The sequence below is a fragment of the Galeopterus variegatus genome, unplaced genomic scaffold (genome assembly GCF_000696425.1).
Source record: "Galeopterus variegatus unplaced genomic scaffold, G_variegatus-3.0.2 Scaffold4612, whole genome shotgun sequence".
Taxonomy (NCBI): Eukaryota; Metazoa; Chordata; class Mammalia; order Dermoptera; family Cynocephalidae; genus Galeopterus; species Galeopterus variegatus.
The window spans coordinates 180,794-200,689 of record NW_007730723.1 but is presented as its reverse complement, the minus strand read 5'-3'; the positions used below and the strand labels follow the sequence as shown (position 1 = coordinate 200,689).

Sequence of the window (19,896 nt, the reverse complement as noted above, 5' to 3'; positions counted from 1 at the left end):
GGGGCCAGGGGGCTAATGATGGGTGACAGAATGATTCAAGTGGGGCCCAGACAGTCCCTCTGTATTTCAACGTTTATGCTTGTGTGCGAATGTGCGCCAGGAGGGAGGGCATTGGGCCATAAACCAATGGCTTCACGGGTGGCAGTTCCAGGTTGAGGCCACCACGGGACAGGCACTTTGTTTACAAAGGAGAGCAGGCATCAAGAAAAGCGTCCTGTGAGAACTATCCTCGGTGGCTCGCGGACGTGGAGAAACACAAAGTGTGCCCACGTGACCTGGGGCAGGAGAGGCCAGGCAGGAGGGCTGGCCTTGTGGGGGCCACACCTGGGTGACCTCCGTCTCTAATGCCCAGTGCAAGGGAGGCGGCCACACCCACACCTGCAGGAAGCTGCCTGTTTATCTCTCTTCTACTTGCTCCCCCTGTCTCTCTGCCCCTGTCCCCCGCTTCTTCCTTTATTCTTTCCCAGCCGACCTCTAAGTTGTGTGGTCCCAGTGGTCCCCCACGCATGTCCAAAATAGAGTCAGTGATTCCCCCTGACTTGCCTCACTCCAGCAGCCCCCCAAGCAAAGCGCCCCCCACCCAGGTGCTCAGAGCACAGTCCCAGGGTCCTTCCCCACGCCTCTCCCTTTGGTCTGCTTCTGCAGCTGACCAGCTGGGCTGGTGGCCTGGGGGCTGTCCCCTGCAGGTCTCCACCCTGATCCAAGGCACCAACATGGTCTCTAATCCCATAGCAGCCCTGCCTTCCTCTAAACGCCCTCCCATGGAAGCCAGAGCCACCCCTGCCCTGGACTCTTGGCCTGGCCAAATTGTCCCTCAAGCGTCGGCTCCACCTGGCTGCTCTCACGGCCTCAGATGGACGTGCCCCTCATACCCCGGGCCTTTGCGTGGGCTGCGCACACGGGATTCCCTTCCGCCCCGACCACCTTGTCCACTCCTGCTGGGCTCCAGGCTCCTGGCCCTGCTGACCCCTGCCTGCCCGTCCGTCCTCCTCCTCCATGCCTGTGTGCTGAGTGGCATCGGGTGGACACAGACGAAGAACTGATTGAAGCGACGCACGCGGTGCCTCAGAGGGTTCTTTTCTCTGCTTTACTTTCTGCTCCTGTGACTTCTGGTCCCTCTCTCTGGACCAGGAGGTCCTCATTTCTGAAGCTCCCCGTGGGTTCCAAAGGATGCGCGGGCTGAGAAGACGCCTCACGTTACCCCAGTAGCCAACCTCCCTCGGTTATGGGTGCGGCCCCTCTTAGCAGGAGGACACATCACAGAGCCTCAGATCCCGCGCGTCTGCTGGCACCCAGGCAGGCCCTGTGCGGTGCCCGCGAGGCTGAACCCGCTTGTAGCCCTGTGTGCCCAGCTGGCCGAGAGCGGCCAGGTGACACGGGTCACCCAGGAATGGGTGCCTCGGGCCAGGACCTCACGTCCCCCTCAGAAGCCCCCTCCCCCGGGGTGGGTGCCGGTGGTCCCATGGGGCGTCCACCCTGCTGGACAGAGTCCCTGTGCAGGCAGCAGGCAGGCGCACCTCACTGTCCACACGGATGGCTCTTTATGGGTAAGACTGAATAGAGGGGCACTGTCCACGCTGACCCAGCTGCGTCCCAGGGAGGGGAAGGGAGGGACGGGGTGTGCACTGGCCCCCCAGTCCCCCTGGGGTCACTCATGCTTGTTCCTCTTCAGCTTATTCTCAGTGTGCCAGGAGACCTTGGCCCTCCGCAGCCCCAGAGCCCCCATCTCCTCCAAGTGAAGCCCCGAATCCTCGATAGCCCACAGGGTGGCCCGCTGACCCCACCCCAGGCTCCCTGTCACCCACGGCTCTGGCCACACCGCCTTCTTGCTGCCACCTCAGGCCCCTGCACTTGCTGCATCCTCTGCCCAGGACAGTCTTCTTCAGATGTCCACATGACCTGCTCCCTTGTTCCCAGGGATCCTGCCTGGCAGACCTGCTCACCCTCCAATCTCTACCAGAAAGGCCCAGACCTGCCTGGACCGAGAGGGTTTCTTCTGAGCAGGAGTGAGGTACAGGGCCCTGCCCCTTGTGCTAACCCGGGGCCTTCTGCCTTCCTGAGGGTGGCAGCCACCATGACAGGGCCCGTGGGCTGGGCATTTTCTGTGTGCGGGACCCATGGGCACGCCCCATGTGCTGCTTGCCTGGTCCCCACACCGGCTGCCATGTCACAGCCGGAGATCTGGAGGTCAGAGGGGCCCAAGTTTGAGCAGGGCCTCTGATCAGCAGCCTCGCTCCTCCTGCAGCCTCTTCCAAACGTGGGGCGGGGGTCAGGCCTAGCCTGCCGGGGACCTGCACAGACACCCGCTCCAGACCCTGGGACTGAGGGGGGCACGGGGGGGGGAGGGGCCCCGGGAGCGGAGACATGAATGGCCGCGCTGGGCGAGGGCGGGAAGCAGCGGATGAGGGACGGGTGGGGAGGCCGCGCGCTGCCAACCCAAACAGCCCGGCGCGCCTCAGCCCCGTGTTTAATCCACAAAAATTTCCATGCGCCTCTGCAGCACTCGGGGAACCCGGCAACGGAGGCTGCTCGCTCGGCAAAATAAACAGCAGCCCCGTGCAGCGCCTCCCGGGCGTCCGTGCCCGGCTCAAACGCAGCGTCAGCCACCCTGCGGCCACCGCCGCCCAGGCCGCCGAGCCCCACACCTGCGGCTTCCGGAGGCCCGGAGCAGGGACGGCGCCCGTGCCTCGCCCCGCGCGCTTCACGACCGGGGACCTGCCGGCTCCACCTGCCACCCCGTGCCAGGCGGGCACAGGCTGCACTCCGGCCTCGGGGCCCACGGTGGCAACCGCCCGGTGCCGGCCCTGGCCTGGTCCTGCAGCCCCTGAGAAGGAGGTGGCCCTGGAAGGCGCCAGCACGTGCTCCGGGTGGCCTGTCCCCCTCGCCCTCCTGCCGCCTGGCCTCCACAGCCGTGGTTTCCGGAGCCGGCCCGGCCAGGACAGCACCACGGCCCCTTCCAGGCTGGTCCCTCCCCGGGTGGGAGGGGTAGCCCAGGCTCTGGGCTGGGACATCTATTTTTGGTGGTGACCAAGCCGCTGCTTAATATGCAGAACCAGCCAGGGGCAGGCTGTGCCCTGACCCACAGGGTGACGAGTTTAAAAAGAGGCCTATTTTGACCAAAATACATGTTTTTCTGAGGTTGGCCAAGGTGGCCGGGCAGGGCTGTCCACTCAGATGAGGCCCTGCGCAGCCCTCGTGCTCAGGTCCCCCCAGTGCCTGCCCGGCTGACCCCCGCGACAGTGCCGTGGAGAGATCACCAGACAGCGCCCATGAAGGGCTCACAGCCCCGGGCCCTCGTGCTGTGCACGGCCATGCACGCGTCTGTCTGCCTCTCCATGCCCTGCCGCTCCCAGACCAGTCACACCCACAGAAGTTGACACGGGCTGGAGCTAAATTTTTTAAAAATGTAAATCTACTCTCTGGCCAATATTTGAGGCCTATAAATAGAGTTGCTCAGGAGAGACTAGAGGGTGGGGATTGTTCCCCAGACAGACTGGGAGAGAAACACCCCAGAAAGAGAGGAGTGCAGAAAGAGAGAGAGAGAGAGGGCAATTCCCAGGGTGCTGCCCAGGATGGGGCAGGCAGGAGGCCCCCACGCGGCGGGGGAGGGGGAGGCCCAGATTCAGGAGGGTTGCCCAGGGCCACACAGCAGGGTCAGACTGGCCAGACTGGCCTCTGACCCCTCCTGCCTGTTGGCCGGCCCATCCTCAGGCCCACACTCTCTGAGCTCTGCAAACAGCTGCCTTCCCGGCTCTAGAACTTGCATGCTGTGTGTGCCACAGGGCCTTTGCACACGAGGCTCCTCTGGCCTGGGTGGGGATTGGCTCCTGAACCCACCAGCAGGACAAGGCATAGCAGTGCCAACAGCCCCCCTCCACGGATGGGTGAGATGGGGGCACCAGGAGCACTCTGACCTGCTGGGTCTCACACTATTGACTATAGGGGCAGGGCTTGAACCCCAGCCAATGGCTCCAAAGGGCAAAATGTAGGTCTGGGCTTGGCCCCCTGTGAAGTGGGAAGGGAGGATGAGGCCCCTCGGTTTGTGTGCGTGTCTGAGTGTGCACGTGGATGCTGAGTGTGGATGGGGGCAAGCCTGGATAAAGACCCCAGCAGAGTGCTGACAACAATGACCCCTCTACAGAGCTCAGGGGCTGTGAGGGCAGGAGGGCAAGCAGGGAGGGGCAAAGTGAGACTGATTCTGTAGGACAGGGCCTGGCCTGGCTGTTTTGCAGGAGGTGGGATAGGCAAGGGCACTATGGGTCAGGGCTGCCCCCTCTGAATGGGCAGGTGGGGGATGGGGTCCAGAGGGCTGCAGCCCCCATGCTGACCCCTCCCTGACATCTGCACCTGGATCTTCCCCATCCCCTGCTTCCTACAAAGTGACCCCTGGGGTCATCCAGGCTGTGCATGGCTCTGAGATGAGCCTCACCGGCAGCTTGGCTTAATGAAGTCCTACTTGCTCATGACAGTGGAGGTGGGCATGAGGCACTGGCAGCCTCGGTTGGCCATGCTCCACCATGGGTGCCCAGCTGTCCAGCCTCGGTCTGGGCCGAGTGCCCCCTGACACCCAGGGTGGGCTCAGCCCTGAGGGTGATGTTCCTTTTGCAAGAAGCCATATATGTGGAATTTAAGAACACACAGGCTCGGGATCCAGGCTGCCCAGACCCCAGTCCTGGCTCTGACCCAGTGAGACAGGACCTCAGGGAGGGACAGAGGCTCTGGGGGTCTGTAAGATGGGGATGATGATTAGGGTGCCCTCTCGCATGTGGGAGGTGAGGACTTAAGATGCACAAGAACAGCCCAGAAGTGCCCAGCCAGGCTAGCTGTCCCCTCTCTCCATGGCAGGGTCAGGGCCTCGTGGGCTGGGGGCCTGTGGGCAGCAGCCATAGGAGACCCGGCCACATTAGGTGGCCCTGAAAGGACACATGCTCCTCTCCTCCTTCCTCCAAACTCACAGCAACCCAGCCAGACTTGGACAGAGGGGGAAACTGAGGCTCAGAGAGAATGCCAGCACGGCCCATGCCCCCAGTGGGAAGGTGTCCCTGGGAGTCCGGCACGGCCCCATGGGCCTTGTCCTTCCAGCACCTGCCCCCTCACAGTGGCTCAATCTCATGGGGACGGGACCCTCTGCTGGGGTACATGCGGGCACCACTGGCATTGCTTTTCACTGACTACCTCACCTCAGGCCCCACCCTCAGGGTTGGAATGGACCAGAAACAGGCCTCACCAGCCAGCACTGACATTGCTCCTAGAGGCCAGGTGCTTTGTGCCACCCAGAGGGGGCAGCTCCCTGGGGGGATCTGCTCCCGCCTGCCTCTTGGCCTCAGTCTGTGATCTACAGAACCAAGCGTGGTATGTGGGCCCCCGGGCGTCAGGCTGTGCTGGGGGACCTGTGGGGGCAGAGGCCACTGGCCGTGCCTTGTCCCTCTCTGCAGCCAGCTCTTGACATGGTGCCACGGAAAGGGCTGTTGGGCTGTCAGGGGAGGGTCGCCTAACATTCAGGAGAGTGAGCGTCAGTCGCAGGTGCAGAAATGTGGCATCTGGGGGCAGATGGACGTCCCCATGACGTGGACAACTCCAGCAGATCCTACTGCCTTCCACGGCATTGCTGGGGACGGCCGCTGGGCGGGACTCCATTCTCCAGCCTCCTCTGGGTAGAGCCACGTGGCTCGTTCTCACCCAGGGCACATGGGCAGGTGTGACATGTCTACTTCTGGGCTAGGCTGTTAAGAGCCTGGTGCTGTTCTTTAGGCCTGGCAGGGGGCCCGGCCCCTTCCAACCTAAACCATCTCCAGCCCCCATCTCGGCATGGAGAGGCCCTTAAATGCCTTCTGGCGGGAGAGCAGGAAGCTGAGCGAGAAACAGCAGTTCCCTCGTTTCTGAGGCACCTTCATCGGTTGGGCTCACCTGCATCTGAAATCACTCTACGCGGGGAGAGAGAAACCTGAAGATGTGCACATGGGCCATCAGACGCGCCTCAGCCCCACGGTGAGGACCAGCCGTGCATTCAGAGCCCAACCTGCGCCGTCCGCTGCTGGGGAGTTGGGCCTGGCAGCAGGAGGCTCGCGGGGAGAGAGAAACCTGAAGATGTGCACATGGGCCATCAGACGCGCCTCAGCCCCACGGTGAGGACCAGCCATGCATTCAGAGCCCAACCTGCGCCGTCCGCTGCTGGGGAGTTGGGCCTGGCAGCAGGAGGCTGGCAGGGTCCTGGGGCGTGGCTGTGCCTCAACTGCCTTCCCACACCCTGTCTTGGGCTGCATGGTTTCCTAGAAATGGGGTCGCATCTCCTAGTAACTTAGGTTTCTACCTCAGCGGCCCACCCGGGATGCTGCTCCAGAGCACGGACGCCAGCAGCTCATTGGCACCCAGGCTGTACCACGTCCATGGTAGGGAAGAGCCTCAGCTCAGTCACCTCCTTTCTCATTGATGATCAAATAAGTGGCTTCCAGCTTCTTGCAGTTACAAACTAGTATGGCAAATGTCCTCGTATGCACCACCCTAATCCTGGTGCTTTTCTTTCCTAGGAGTGGAGAGAGAGGTGCATCAAAGGGAACGTGTATTTTTATTTCCACAGTCGTTGCTGGGTTCCTTTCTGGCAGCTCTGCACCAATTACTATAGGAGTTCCCACCCTCACCAGGAAGACAGAAGGATGTCTGTTTGTCCGCAGCTGTGCCAGCACGGGCTATGATCATTTCCCTGCATCCTGACTCCAGTGTGCATTTCCCCAGTCGCTGGCGGGGTGGGCATCTGCCCACATATGGTTGTTGGCCAAAGCTGGGCCGTCTTTCGAAAGGTGCCTCTGAGCCGGGCTCTAGGCGAGGCTGCGGGAGGGTGGCCTGAGGTTGGGGGACCGTACATAGGCCTCGGCACCCCATAAGAAGGGCTCTGGCCTCAGGCTCCATTCAGGAGTGATCTCAACCCCACCCAGGGGTCCCGGCAAGTCTCCTTGGGCGCTCGCTGGGCACAGAGACCCCCGGGCAGACACGCCCACCCCGCCCAGCAATAGGGGTGGTGGGGCTCCACGTCAAATGCAGCTTTCATTATAGGTTTATCTTTGAAACCCTAGACAAAACAGGGCTTGTGTGGTTTGACTGAAGGGCCAGCACCTCAGGACTCTGCCATCCACTAAGACGGCTCCTCAGGAAAGAAAAAATACACTAACCTTAAAATAACCAGTTCCCAGAATAGCAAACTAATGACGGCTTCTAAAGGGAGCCTTTGATCAGTCAGAGCCCCACGCCTTAGCCTATTTACAGCCGTGTCACTCAGAGCAGCTCAGCAGCAAAGAGAGAAGTGGGGGGTGGGCCACAGGAGAGGGTGGGGGCGGGCAGGGCTGCCGGTGCCCGCTCCAGGCTGCCCAACTTTCTGATGCAACCAGCCCAAGCTGGTGGCAGGCGCTCGGTGGTGCCTAGGGCAGGTCAGCCTGGAAATGCAGACTGCACAGACTGCCTCCTGAGTGTCACCTTTGCAGGGGGTGGGGGAGCCAAGCAGGGGGAGATAGATGTGGTTATTCAGAACCAGAATCCCAGGCGAGTGGTCCTCAGGGCCCCAGGAGAGAAGGTGTGAGCCATGGGCTCTGGGGGCACCAGGGAGGGGAAGCCTGGGAAGATTCTGTGCAGAGGGATCCCAGGAGGGGTCTGCAAGAATGTGTGCCCATTGGGGTGAGAAAGCACAGGAGGGGCACTAGGGCTGTGAGGTGGCGTGGGAGCTGCCACCTCTCTCCCAGATGCCCGTTCCTCGGCACTCACCCCTCACTCTGTTGGGGGACTAAGGACTGCCCTGGGTCAAATGCTGGGGCCCCCCGCCCACAAGACCATGCCAGTCTAAAGCTGCCCTGTCCACCAACCCTGTGTGGCTCGGCACTTGGAATGTGGCTACTGAGACCAAAACATGGAATTTTAATTTGATTTAATTTTAATAAAATTTAAATTTAAATATAGACCCTTGATTCAGTTATTGGAAAACATGTAAGTATGTTTGGAATGACTTAGGCATGAGAATGTCCTTTTCCAACTGAAACTTTTGTAAAATCTAAATACAGACCAAGTAGTTCTTGTTTGTCCGAATCGAGATGTGCTGTGAGTGTGACACACACCGGCTTCTGAAGAATGTCAACCATTCCAGTTTTTCACGTGGATTATATATTGACATGATAATATTTTGGATCTATTGGGTAGAATAAAATATATTATTGCAACTAATTTCACCTGTTTGTTATTTTTTAAGTGGCTATTATAGAATGTAAAATTGTTCCTGCAGCCAGCATCAATGAGCTGACAGGGAGTAAGGGAGGTAGGAGGTACCTGAAGGCCTGTGATGGGCAGGGTGAACCCGAGCTTTGGTTTTCAGTCTCACCAGGGATGGGTGGTTGGGCATCGAGACCCAGGCCTGCCCCACGTGGGAAGTCTTGTGGCAGAGACCTACATAAAGTGGGGACCTTCAAAGGGCTCTACGTTCATTGCGAGGGTCCATGAGAAATAATTCACTCCCTGGGAAGATTATAAAGAAATGTGCCTCACTTGCTAAGAGCAGGGGAACAATTTTTGCCTTGGGAATTTTTGCCATGCTCAACTTGGATGCTCAAATTCACACCACCTGGGTAGTCTGGAAAACTTTGAGTTTAGACTCTGAAGACCAGGCTGGTAGTACACGCATGTGTGTGTGTGGAGTGGAAAATGCAAACATGAATCCTCCCTGAAGACCCCAACTTCACAACAAGCCTCAAAATTCCCAGAGATAAATTTTAAGATATACAAGCTTACGATTACCCCCCCCCCCAAAAAAAAAGGAAATGAAATACCATGAATGAGAGCCATAAGAAATAAATAGAACCAGACAGGGATGCAGACTCAAAAAACATTGGATACTGGAATTGAGAGAAACTAAATATAAAATAGCCATATTTAATACACTTCGAGAAATGTTTAAACAGTTTAAGTATACAACCAAAGAGAAAGATATGATGAAAAATGAGCTATCAGATATGAATAAGAGCCAAACAAAATTTCTATAAATAAAAAATAACTATTAAAATTTAAAATTCACTTGACAGGTCTAACAGCGGATTAGATACAGCTGAAGAAACAATTAGTGAACTGGAAGATGGATCAGAAGATTATCCAGAATATGGTACAGAGAGACAAAGTGATAAAAAGAAGAAAAGAGGTTAAGAGACATGGAGGGGAGTGAGGTGGTCCACTGCACATCTAATGAAAATTCCAGAAGGAGATAATGAGGCTAAAGCAAAATCTTAAGAGTCATTGGCGGAGAATAATCCAGAACTGATGCAAGAACCAAATCACAGATGAAGGTAACCCAAGCAGAGCAAATGAGAGAGATCTGTGAACACATCCTAGTGAACACGCAGAGAACACTAGCATCAAAGCAAAGATCTTGAAGGCAGCCAGAGAAGGAAGACAGACTGCCTCCCACGGAGCAGCGATGCTTGCTCATGTCGTTCTCAACAGCAACCGTGGAAGCTGAAGGACAGCCCGAGAACATTTCCAATGCGCACAGAGAAAATAAACTCGGTAAGCGAGGGTCTAGAGTCTTACAACTGGAGAAAATATATATATTTTAAAAAATGTTAATTTATTCTTTTTTTCTATCTTCTGAAAATATTTTTTGAAGAATGACAATAAAATGGTCATTTTCAAATTAATAAAATCTGAGAGATTTTGATTTTTCACTGAAGAAAATTCTATACTTCCACCAGAAAAATATGATCCTAGATGTAAGATCTGAGGCGAAAAATAAATGACAAGTGACAAAGAGGCAAGTATGCAAGCACATTTAAACAAATATTGATTGTATAAACACTACCAATTAGTGGGCCAAAAAATAAATATGACTGAGCTAAAATATACAACAACAAAGCACGTAAGTCAGGAGGAGAGTGATTGAAGCTAGTGTTCCAGGTTCCTATTTTATTACGGATGTAGATAAAGGTAACAATTGCCTCTGGTGTGTGTTGTTAGATGTTCTAGACTGACCTCTACAAGCACTGCGATGGAATACCCTAGTACAAAATCAGTAGGGGAAGCGGAGCGAGAAATAATCAACCCACGACAGGCCAGAAAGAGAAGAAAAATAAACATTAAATAAGATATTTAGTACAAATGGAAAACACAATCCAAATCAATCCAAACTGATTGCCAGAAATTACACGAAGTGTAAATATTAAATGATTGTCAAAAACCCAGTCATGTGGTCTTTACAAAGGACACATCCAGAACATATGGATATAGGATTAAAAAGAAAATGATTTAAAAATCTGACATCAAAGTCAGAAGAAAAACCACAAGAAAAGAAAGCTACAGGTCAGTATTTTTTGTGAATATAGATACAAACATTTTAAATTAGATATCAATGAACTGAATCTAACAACTTATAAAAAGGATCATACACCATGATAAAGTGGGATTTCTCCCGAAAATGTGAGGTTGGTTTAACACTCGAAAATCAATTAGCATATTGCACCATTTTAATAAAATAAGGGATAAAAGCTATGTGATCATGTCAATAGATGCAGGATCTAGACACCTTAGACATCTACAAAGTCTGAAATTAATTAATAATGACTCTATTATTATCTAGAGTCATATTTACCCTATGACTCTGGGTAATAATAGGAAATCAAATATCCATTCATGATAAGACCTCTCAACACACTGGGACTAGAGGAAAATATCCTCAACCTGGTAAAACGTATCTAAGAAAATCCACAACTGACATACTTAATGGCAAATAGCTGCTTTCCCCACAGGATCTGCTCTAGCCACTTCTGTTCCACATTTTACTAGAAATCCAAGCCAGTGCAGAAAGGAAAAACAAAAAAATTGACGGCATTCAGATCGGAAGAAAGGTAAAACTGTCTTTATTCACACATGACGTAATCCTATATGTAGGAAATCCTGAGGAATCAACAGCAACAACTAAAACTGCCGAAACTAATACCAGCAAGGTCACAAGACTGATAGAAAACAATCAATGGTACTCATATTTCTAAATACTAGTAATAAACAATTCAAAAATAGAATTAAGAAAACAATTCCATGAAAAATAGGATGACAAATAAAATATTTAGGAGCAAATTTAATAAAGAAAGGTAATATTTATACACCAAAACCCACAAAACACTGCAGAAAGAAGTTAAATGAGATGGGGGCTGGCTGGCTTGCTCAGCTGGTTAATGCGCGGCCATGTAACATTAAGGTCAAGGGTTCGGTTCCCTATACCATACAGTCTTAAAAAAAAAAAAAGAAAGAAATTAAAGTAGATTGATAAATGGAGGGATATACCATGTTTGTGGATTATAAAACCCAGTTTTGTTAAGACATCAATTTCCCCCAAATGGATCTATAAATTCAAATATAATGCCAATCCAAATCCTAGTGGGATGATTTTTTTTTTTTTTTTTGTCTTTTTGTCTTTTTCCGTGTCCGGCAACGGATCGCAACCCTCAGTGTCGCCCCCGTACCAGACCGGGGACCGGCAACGGGATCGCAACCCTCGGTGTTGCTCCCGCGCCTCGCTCAGCCAGTGAGCGGGAACCGGTCTGTATGTGGGATCCGAACCCTCGGGCGGGAGCGCCGCCGCGCTTCCCAAGCGGCGCACTATCCAGTGTGCCACCGGGCCAGCCCGGGATTTTTGTTTTTTTAATGAACAAGTTGATACTAAAATTTATATGAAAATTTATAAAACTTAGAATGGGCAAAAACAATTTGAAAAAAGAACAAAAACAGAAGACTTCCAACATCTGACTTCACACTGACCGTGAAGCCCCCATCATCAAGACAGTGAGTGTGGGTTGAAGGACCTGCACGCAGACCAGCAGAACAGAGCGGAGAATCCAGAAATAAACCCACATGTGTATGGTCAATTGATTTTTGATAAAGGTGCCATGACAACTCAATGGAGAAAAAAATACTCTTTTCAACAAATGGTGCTGGGGCAACTGGATATTCGTAAGTTGAAAAAAAAAAAAAGAACTTAGACTTTACCTTATACCACATCCCCAAATTGCCTCAAAATGTAGATCTAAATGTAAGAGCTAATTCTGTACAACTTCTAGAAGGAAAAAATTGAGGAAAATGTCGTTACTTTGGATTAGGCAAAGAGGCCTTAAATGGAACATGAAAAGCATGAGCCACACAAGAAAAGACAAATTGGACTTCGCTAAAATGAAAAACTTCTGTGATTTAAAAAACGTGTTAAGAAAATGAGAAGACAGCCACTGAACTGGAGAAAATATTTGCAAGTCATATATCTGATAAAGGACTTGCATCCAGAACATATAAAAACTCTTGCAACTAAATAATGGAGCAGACTACTCAATTAGAAAATGGGCAGAGAATGTTGAATAAACATGTCTCCAAAGAAGACTACAAATGGCCACTAAGCATGTGAAAAGTTGCTCAACATCATTAGTCATTAGGGAAATGCAAATCAGACCACAACGAGACACCATTACATACTCACTAAAAGAGCTAAAAGAAAAAAGACTAACCATACCAAGTATTTGCCAGGCTGTGCAGAAAGTGGAACCTTTATATATCCTTGGTGGGAGAGCCAAATGGTACAAACCCTTTGGAAAATGGTTTAGAAGTTTCTTAGAAAGTTAACCAGAAGTTTACCTTATGACTCTAGGTAATAATAGATCAAATAAATAAAAACATTCCAATGACTATACAGAAGATGTGAACAAAACAATTAATTAACAAGCTTGTTCTAGTGGACATAAATATTACACGGTACCCAGCAACTTCAGAGTATGCATTGCTTTCAAGTACAGAAGGTACATTTACAAAGATTGACCACATATTTTACCATAAGTCACATTTCAAAACATTCCAAAGGACTGATGTCATACAGACCGCTTCCTCTAACAATAGAGCAGTATTATTAGAAAGCTCTACCACAATTAAAACACCACAAAAATCACATCGCTAAATAACTCCCAGGATAACAAGAGGTTGTAATGCAGATTAGAAAGATACATGTGAATGAAAATTACGATGAAGTGTTATATATCAAAATGTGGGGTGCAGTTTGAGTGATACTTAGAGGAAAAGTTTATAGCCTTAAATGCATACCTTAGACATCTAGAAAATCTGAAATTAATAATTACCTAACTTAAAAAGTTAGAGAGAGAACAATAAATTAAGACAAATAAATAAAAGGAAGAAAATAAAGAGAAATGAATGAAACAAAACAAAACACAACAGAGAGGATGAACACAGGGAAAAGTTTATTAAAAATATTAATAAAATCAGCACACAGCTGGTAGGCTTGACCACTGGGGAAAAGTGAAGATGCACTTAAACCATACTGGGAATAAAAAAGGGACCAAATGCTGATGCTACAGAAATAATAATAAGTGGCAATAAATTTGAAAACTAAGATGAGATACACAAATTCCTAGAATACACAGCTTATCAAAAGTGACATAAGATGAAACAGAAAACCCGAATAGTCCTCAACCATTAGAGTCACTGAACCCGTAATAAAGAATCCTCCCATAAAGAAAACACCAGGCCTTAATGGCTTTATCTTCAGATTCCACCAAACAAGAGAAAACAATTCTAATCTTATACAAAATATCCCGGCGCACAGAAAGAGGGAAAACTTCTCAGTTTAGTCTGCGAGGCTCATGCAAATTTAATACCAACCTCTGATGAGGACAGTAGAAGAAAGGAAACTAATGTTATGTATGTATCTCACACATAAACATTGACACAAAAATTCAGAACGAAATACTAGCAAGGAGATTTCAGTGGTGTTTAAGAAATAATACACAACATGAAGGTTTGGTGGGTAGTGGGGGAGAGGCTGGAGACCACATAGGCTGGAAAAATAATCCAAGCAGGAGATGCTTATGGCCTAAATGCAGCAGGATGTGGGGCTGGGGTGAAGGACGAACGGATGGAGGGACGTCCAGGGGAATTGCCCAGGATGACGACACCTCAGGGTCCAGCTTGCAGGCCTGCTGGATGGAGGAAACCCTTTGAGATGAGGGACAGGATGGCAGTGCCTGGGGGCAGATGCCAAGTTCTGGGTAGCTGGGCCTGTCTGTGTCCAAGGGCAGGGCAAGAACAGAGCTCAGTAGAGGGGTGGGGGTGGCCGGCTGGGGGGCCTTCTCGTGCAGGAGCAGGTGTGCCTGGCCTGGTTTCTGGGACCGGAGGTGGTGCAAGGAGTGCCAGCTAGTGGGGGCCCCTTGCCCCCCAGTGCTCTCTGAACTGGGGCATGGAAACCCAGGACTCCCCTGTGTCCGGCTCTGAGCCACGAACATTTCCGGCAAAAACAGAGAAGAAAGAAACTCTCCCAGCCCACTGTGCTCCTCATATCAGCAAAAGCAGTGTGAGCTTAGCTTGCAAAATAAACAGGGCCCAACGTCAACACCGCGGCAGGTCCTGGGGACCAAGCTCAGAATACGTGCTGGGAAGGAGGGTTGCGCAGCCTCCTGCATGGGTTGCTTGGAGCAGCCCTCACGCGGCCACCGGCCCTGCGTGGGACCTGGGGGAGCCTGGCGGAGCTGGGGGCTGGGCAGGAGTGGGCAGGCTGGGGAGCGGCCCAGGCCATGCTCTTTGGACTCCTGTTGCAGAGACTGGCAGGGCACGCCACGCTGTCTGAATCTGCCCATTCCCCTGAGCGCTGACACCCACGGACCTTGTGGCCTGCCTGTCCCCCCCGCCTCAGTCCTCAGTGTTCCTACCCAGCCTGCCCTCCAGCGCACCCCTACGTTTATGAAACACCTTCTTGTTTTCTCCGTCTCCCTCCACCTCACATCCCCCACTGTTGGTGGCTGCCTCAGGGACTGGCTATTCACCTATGTGACCACAGGTGACCACTCCGCCTCTGTGGGCCTCAGTTTCCCCACCAGTAAAAGAAGATTTGTTTGGGCAAATAAGAGTCCTCCCCAGAGTAAAGAAAATGGTAACGTAGGACGGACGCTGAAAGAGTACGAGGGAGCTTTGGTGGCGTTTACACCTAAGCACACAAGCAGTGCTTCAAAGCCTCCCATCTGACAAGGACAGGGGCCAGCGGGGTCAGACCCGAGGTGGGCGGGCTCCCGTGTCTGCGGTGGTGGCTGGGGCATATGGGGTGGCAATGAGCAAGGCAGAGGTGGATGGCCAGGCCAGGCATAGGGGGACGGTGGCCCAGGCACAGGGGCATCCTGCAGGATGTGGGGCCCTGAGCCGGTGCAAAGGCACCCCACTGCTAAGTCAGTTTCGACAAGGCTGTGGGGCTCTGGTGAGAATAGAGCCTGAGGGAGGGGGGTCCCTGCCAGGGAAACCCAGGTACCCCTGCACAAGCTCAGCTGGCCTCCCTGCAACTTCCTGCAGGCGGACACTCCAGGCCTCCCTGGCGCTGAGAATGCTCCACTCTGGAGAGTGGAGGCCAGCCGACAGAGCGTCCCAAATGTGCCCTCCTTGCTGCTGCTCTCAGGGCCCCTTGTCCTGTGGCTGTTGAGGTGGACTGGGAGGGGACCCTCTTCCCACTGAGGGGCTGAGCTGGGATGAGAAGACAGCTGGGGGCTGGGGCCTGGACTCCCTTCTGGCCTGCAGCCGGCCTGGCAGGGGAGGGTGAGGGGGGAAGGCCCAGGGGCTCTGCTGGGGTTGGCGGGGTGGCTGGCAGTGCCGTGCTGTGGGCCCGCCGGCTCCGAGGGCGGGCGGCTGCTGGGTTTCCTGTCCCCTACTTCCCAAGTCAGCAGGATTGCGCTTGGGTTGTTTATGGTCCCGATGGCTGCATTGATAACTGCAATAACACAGTCCCGGGCCATGCCACCATGCCCTCTGGGCCCAGAGAGGTCCTTTCCCAGGGTCTGTCCCCGAGGGGGGCATCAGTCAGTGGCAGGGGAGGGGCCGGGCAGACTGCCACCAGTTGAGCCAATGCTGGCCCATGGCTGCCTCTGCCGGGTCAGCAGGTCTCCATCTGACCCCGATGGACAGCTTGGTTCCAGGCCACACGCTCTCAGGGGCTGAGACTCAGTGTGGACCCCGGGTGCTGCGTCTACCCCGGAGACCGCAGGCAGGGGATTCAGCCAGCTCCCCGGGAGCAGAGGGGGATGCTGATAGCACAGCCCCAGCAACCGCTAAGCACTGCACACACAGAATCTCCCAGGGTCCTCACAACCCTGGCTTAGAGCCTGATGGGGCCGAGGCTGTGGGTGCTGTGGGGACTCCAGGACTTGGCCCAGCTTTGTTCTTAAAACTTGCCTGCAGGGATCAGGGACTCCGGAAAACACTTTGCTTTGTTGTTCAGATCTGATGAAACGGGCACATAATTCTGTCCCTTCAAGGCCAGCGCTGGCCCCACCTTAGCCCACCACACTGACCTTGGTCAACCAAGCGCTGTGTCCTTGTCCTCAGACCCCAGCAGGCAGCCGGATGGCCACTGCCCAAGCCCAGGAAGGGGGTGCTGATGCTCAGGAGACCCTACCTGCCACCCACTTTCACTCCCAAAGAACGTCAGGCTCCTGGTCTGGGCGTAATGGGGTGGCCTGTCCCTCAGAGCAGTGGGCGGAGTCATAGAACAACCAGGAACAGTAGGGTGGGGGTGGAACTGGACCTGGCAGGCAACTGGGGGAGCTCATCTGGAAGTGGTGACGGTGGGGGTTGGAGCCAGTCAGCAAAGGCTGCCTTGGCCGGGGATGTCCATGGGCTGGGTGACACTCCCTGGCTCTGCCATGGCTTTCCCTGATATTTGGAAATGTCCACCCTGCCCTCAACACAGGGTACCCAGCTCTGCTGTCCTAGGCATGCCAGCCAGGAGTCACCGGGCCCTCGTGCAAAGAAGATGGAAAGCCGGGAAACGCCTCATTCACCAGGCAGCAGAGACCAGGTCACCTAGGCCTCTGAGCCTGACCGGCCTTGTGAGCTTCCCTCTCCCAGATCCTGGTTCCCATGCTTGGCAAAGGCCACAGCACGTGCCCTGCTGGGGCCTGTGTCGACAGAGAGTGGCAGGGCCCTCCAGTGGGGCTCAGGGTACTGAGGTCAGGCAGCCAACAGCTGGCCAGGCCCGAAGCAAGGGTCCCAGTGTGCACCTGGACACCAGCCCGCCCTCTCTCTGCCTGATCCCATTTACTGGTCTTGGGGGCAGATTGTGCCAGATGGGGAGGGAGTGATGCTTCAGACCCCGGGGCCCTGGAGGGGGCCAACTTGTCCCAGGAGCGTGGGCTGGGCTGGGCCAGAGCCAGGCGTTGCCAGGGAAACCAAGCAGCAGGCCCACTCCTTGCCCAGCAGAAATGTCTCTATTTTTAGCCTCTCAGCTACTTTCAGATAAAGTCCATGCAGACCAACGAGCTGTGCTGCAAGATAACAGCCCGCTTCAAACCACAGGGACTTCACAGGGCAGTGGCAGGCTGGGCTGCAGCCTGAGAAAGGCCCTCCCACTGCCCAGAAACTCCTGCAGCTCCGACTGCCCTGGGAAGAGGCTCATGGCAGACAGGCTGGGCCATGGCTAGAGCCTGGAAGGGAATGGGGGCATCCTGGTGGCACCCTGGGGCAGTGGGAGCTCAGGCCCCAGGACACAGAGTGGGAGCCACAGGCCCTGCACCCCACTGGACACCCAGCAGGGCCCTGGCCAAGGTACCCCGCACCTCCCACCCTAGTCAGGACCCTACAGGGGAGGGTCAGTGGAGGCTGAAGGTGGCCTGGCCAGGTGGGACCAGGACAGCCCTCCCATTCCATCCTGAGCCGACCCCTCCCCTAGCACATTCAGTCGGGTCCATGACAAGCAGGAGAGGCCCCTCCTCCCACGAACACTCAGAGTCACTCTGAGCCCTCGGCCTGCCCCGAATGAAGGTCCTGGACAGTGGGACCTGAGGAAGGCCGGGTCAAGAGGCTCCTGCCACCCTCCACTCAGGGTGCAGTGTGATCTTCTTGCTGCACAAAGCAGACTGTGGGAGGCGGCGGGAAAGAGTGAGGTTGTGGAAAAGGACCTGATTTGTGCCTGACCTTGAAGTCCTGCTCCCTCCTCATCGGGGCAGAGGCAGGGCCACGGGCTTGGGGAACTGGCAGGAAGGCCTCAGGTTTCCTGGGGCACACATGTGCGGGGACTGAGGGGGCCACATGCAGCTGAGGACTGTGCTGACCACCTTCCATGGGATGGTGGTTCGCAGGAACTCCAGGGTGGGGGTGGCGGGCAGCTGGTGCCACTTGCCAGTAAAGATGCCACTTGTCAGAGGACTGGAAACCAGCCTGGCCCAGCCCCCTTCTGTGGGGACAAATGCCTAGCCCCAGGGGTGGTGGGGAATGGTCCTGAGCCCCATTCCAGGGAGGTGGTATGTGGCTGCAATGGGCATGGGGGGCAGAGAGGGAAGGATGGAGACGAGCAGATCCTGGCACCATCATAGTCCCAAACACATGCTCGGGACCGAGCTGGGAGAGAGACTGCCATGCTGGCCCAAGGACAGTGACTGCCGGGGCAACACTGTGTTGACCACCAAGCCATGTGGCCCGGACCCTGGAGCCTACCTTGTCTTCCACCCGGTTCAGGCGGGCTCCGATGGTGTTGCTGCCACGGTCCTTGCTCTTTTCTGTGGGGTGAAGCACCAAAATCAGGGACACATATTGGGGCAGGGGCAGGGTGAAAAGGGGGAGGCAGCTGAGGGCCAAAATGCCTCGGCTGTGTGGGCATCCTTTCGTGTGCTCCTGTGGTGGGCATGTTGGTGGCCTGGACCTGGGCACTGTCCTGCCCCCACCCTTTCTATCTCTAGGACCTCTGAGGACCTGTCAGATGGGGACGGGACACACTCTGCCCAGGGGCTGCCTGAGGTGGTGGATGCTGTGGCTGCACAAATCCAAGACGTCCTGCCCCCAGGGTGGCGTGGCCTTGCCCCAGGCCTGGGGAATGCTGCGCCCCAGCTGTCCGCGCCACGCTCTCCACACCGGGAGCTGCAGCTCCTGCTTGAACTGGAGCTAGGGCAACCCCGAGGAATGGGCCGGGCCACGTGCTCCCCTGTGTGACACCGAGCCCTGTGTCCAGAGGACTTGGGAGTTGGCCGCAGAGCTGAAGGACTAGGGCTTGCATTGCTGCTGGATGCTCCTCCTCCTCCAAACCCGTGCCTGGGGAAAGCCCCCACTGATGGCCCCTTGAGTTCTGAGCCACTGCTCACCCTACCCGAACCCCACCCCCAGGCCCCTTCCATCACCAGCATCTCCCTGGCTTCTGGAAAGTTGCTCACTGGGTCACATTTTTACACCCAGAGCCTGACTTTTAACACCCTGGAAGTTTGTCATTTAGAGAGACCCAGGTGGGTTCTCAGCAACCCCAAAACCCCTTTTTAAAGTGCATTCGTGCAAAGCCACTTTGCTCAGGGTGGGACTATCCGCTCCTCTCCCTGGCTTTCATATCATATCATGCGCTCTAGAGGACCAGCAAGCAGCCTGCTCCAATGGTGGGAGAGGAGGTGGGGTGCAGGGTTGGGAAAAGGAGTCCAGCACAGGCCGCCACATGCAGGGTGCCCGCTGCAGAGACCCACCTGAGACGGAGATGAACAGGGAGGGCTTGCCAATGGACTGGTCCAGCCTGGGAGGAAGGAGACAGAGACCAACTCATGCTCGGCCCGAGCAGCGCATGCACGCCCAGCCCACTGGGGGGTGGACAGGCCGATGTGTCCAGCAAGACAGCATGGTGTGCACCCAGTAGGTCACCCCCCCCACATGCCCAGACCTGCCAGGTGCCCCCGACCCCCCAGAGCCTCATGCTGCCCAGCCCACTGGGGGGTGGACAGGCCGATGTGTCCAGCAAGACAGCATGGTGTGCACCCACTAGGTCACCCCCCCCACATGCCCAGACCTGCCAGGTGCCCCCGACCCCCCAGAGCCTCATGCTTTTGAGGAGGCCAGGCAGGGAGCTCAGAGATGAGGGCAGTAGTTGGGCTGCCCCTT

General features: G+C 54.6%; 1 protein-coding gene across 1 annotated transcript in view; it reads right to left on the bottom strand.

The window, feature by feature from the left end:
* Positions 1-19,896, bottom strand: part of LOC103603458 (potassium voltage-gated channel subfamily KQT member 1-like) — a 76,001-nt gene that overhangs the window by 54,683 nt on the left and 1,422 nt on the right. The window contains exons 3-4 of the mRNA XM_008587973.1: positions 19,488-19,534; positions 18,481-18,542 (exon numbers count right to left, since the gene is read on the bottom strand). Coding sequence (XP_008586195.1) covers positions 18,481-18,542; positions 19,488-19,534 — 109 coding nt within the window. The remainder of the gene's footprint in view (positions 1-18,480; positions 18,543-19,487; positions 19,535-19,896) is intronic.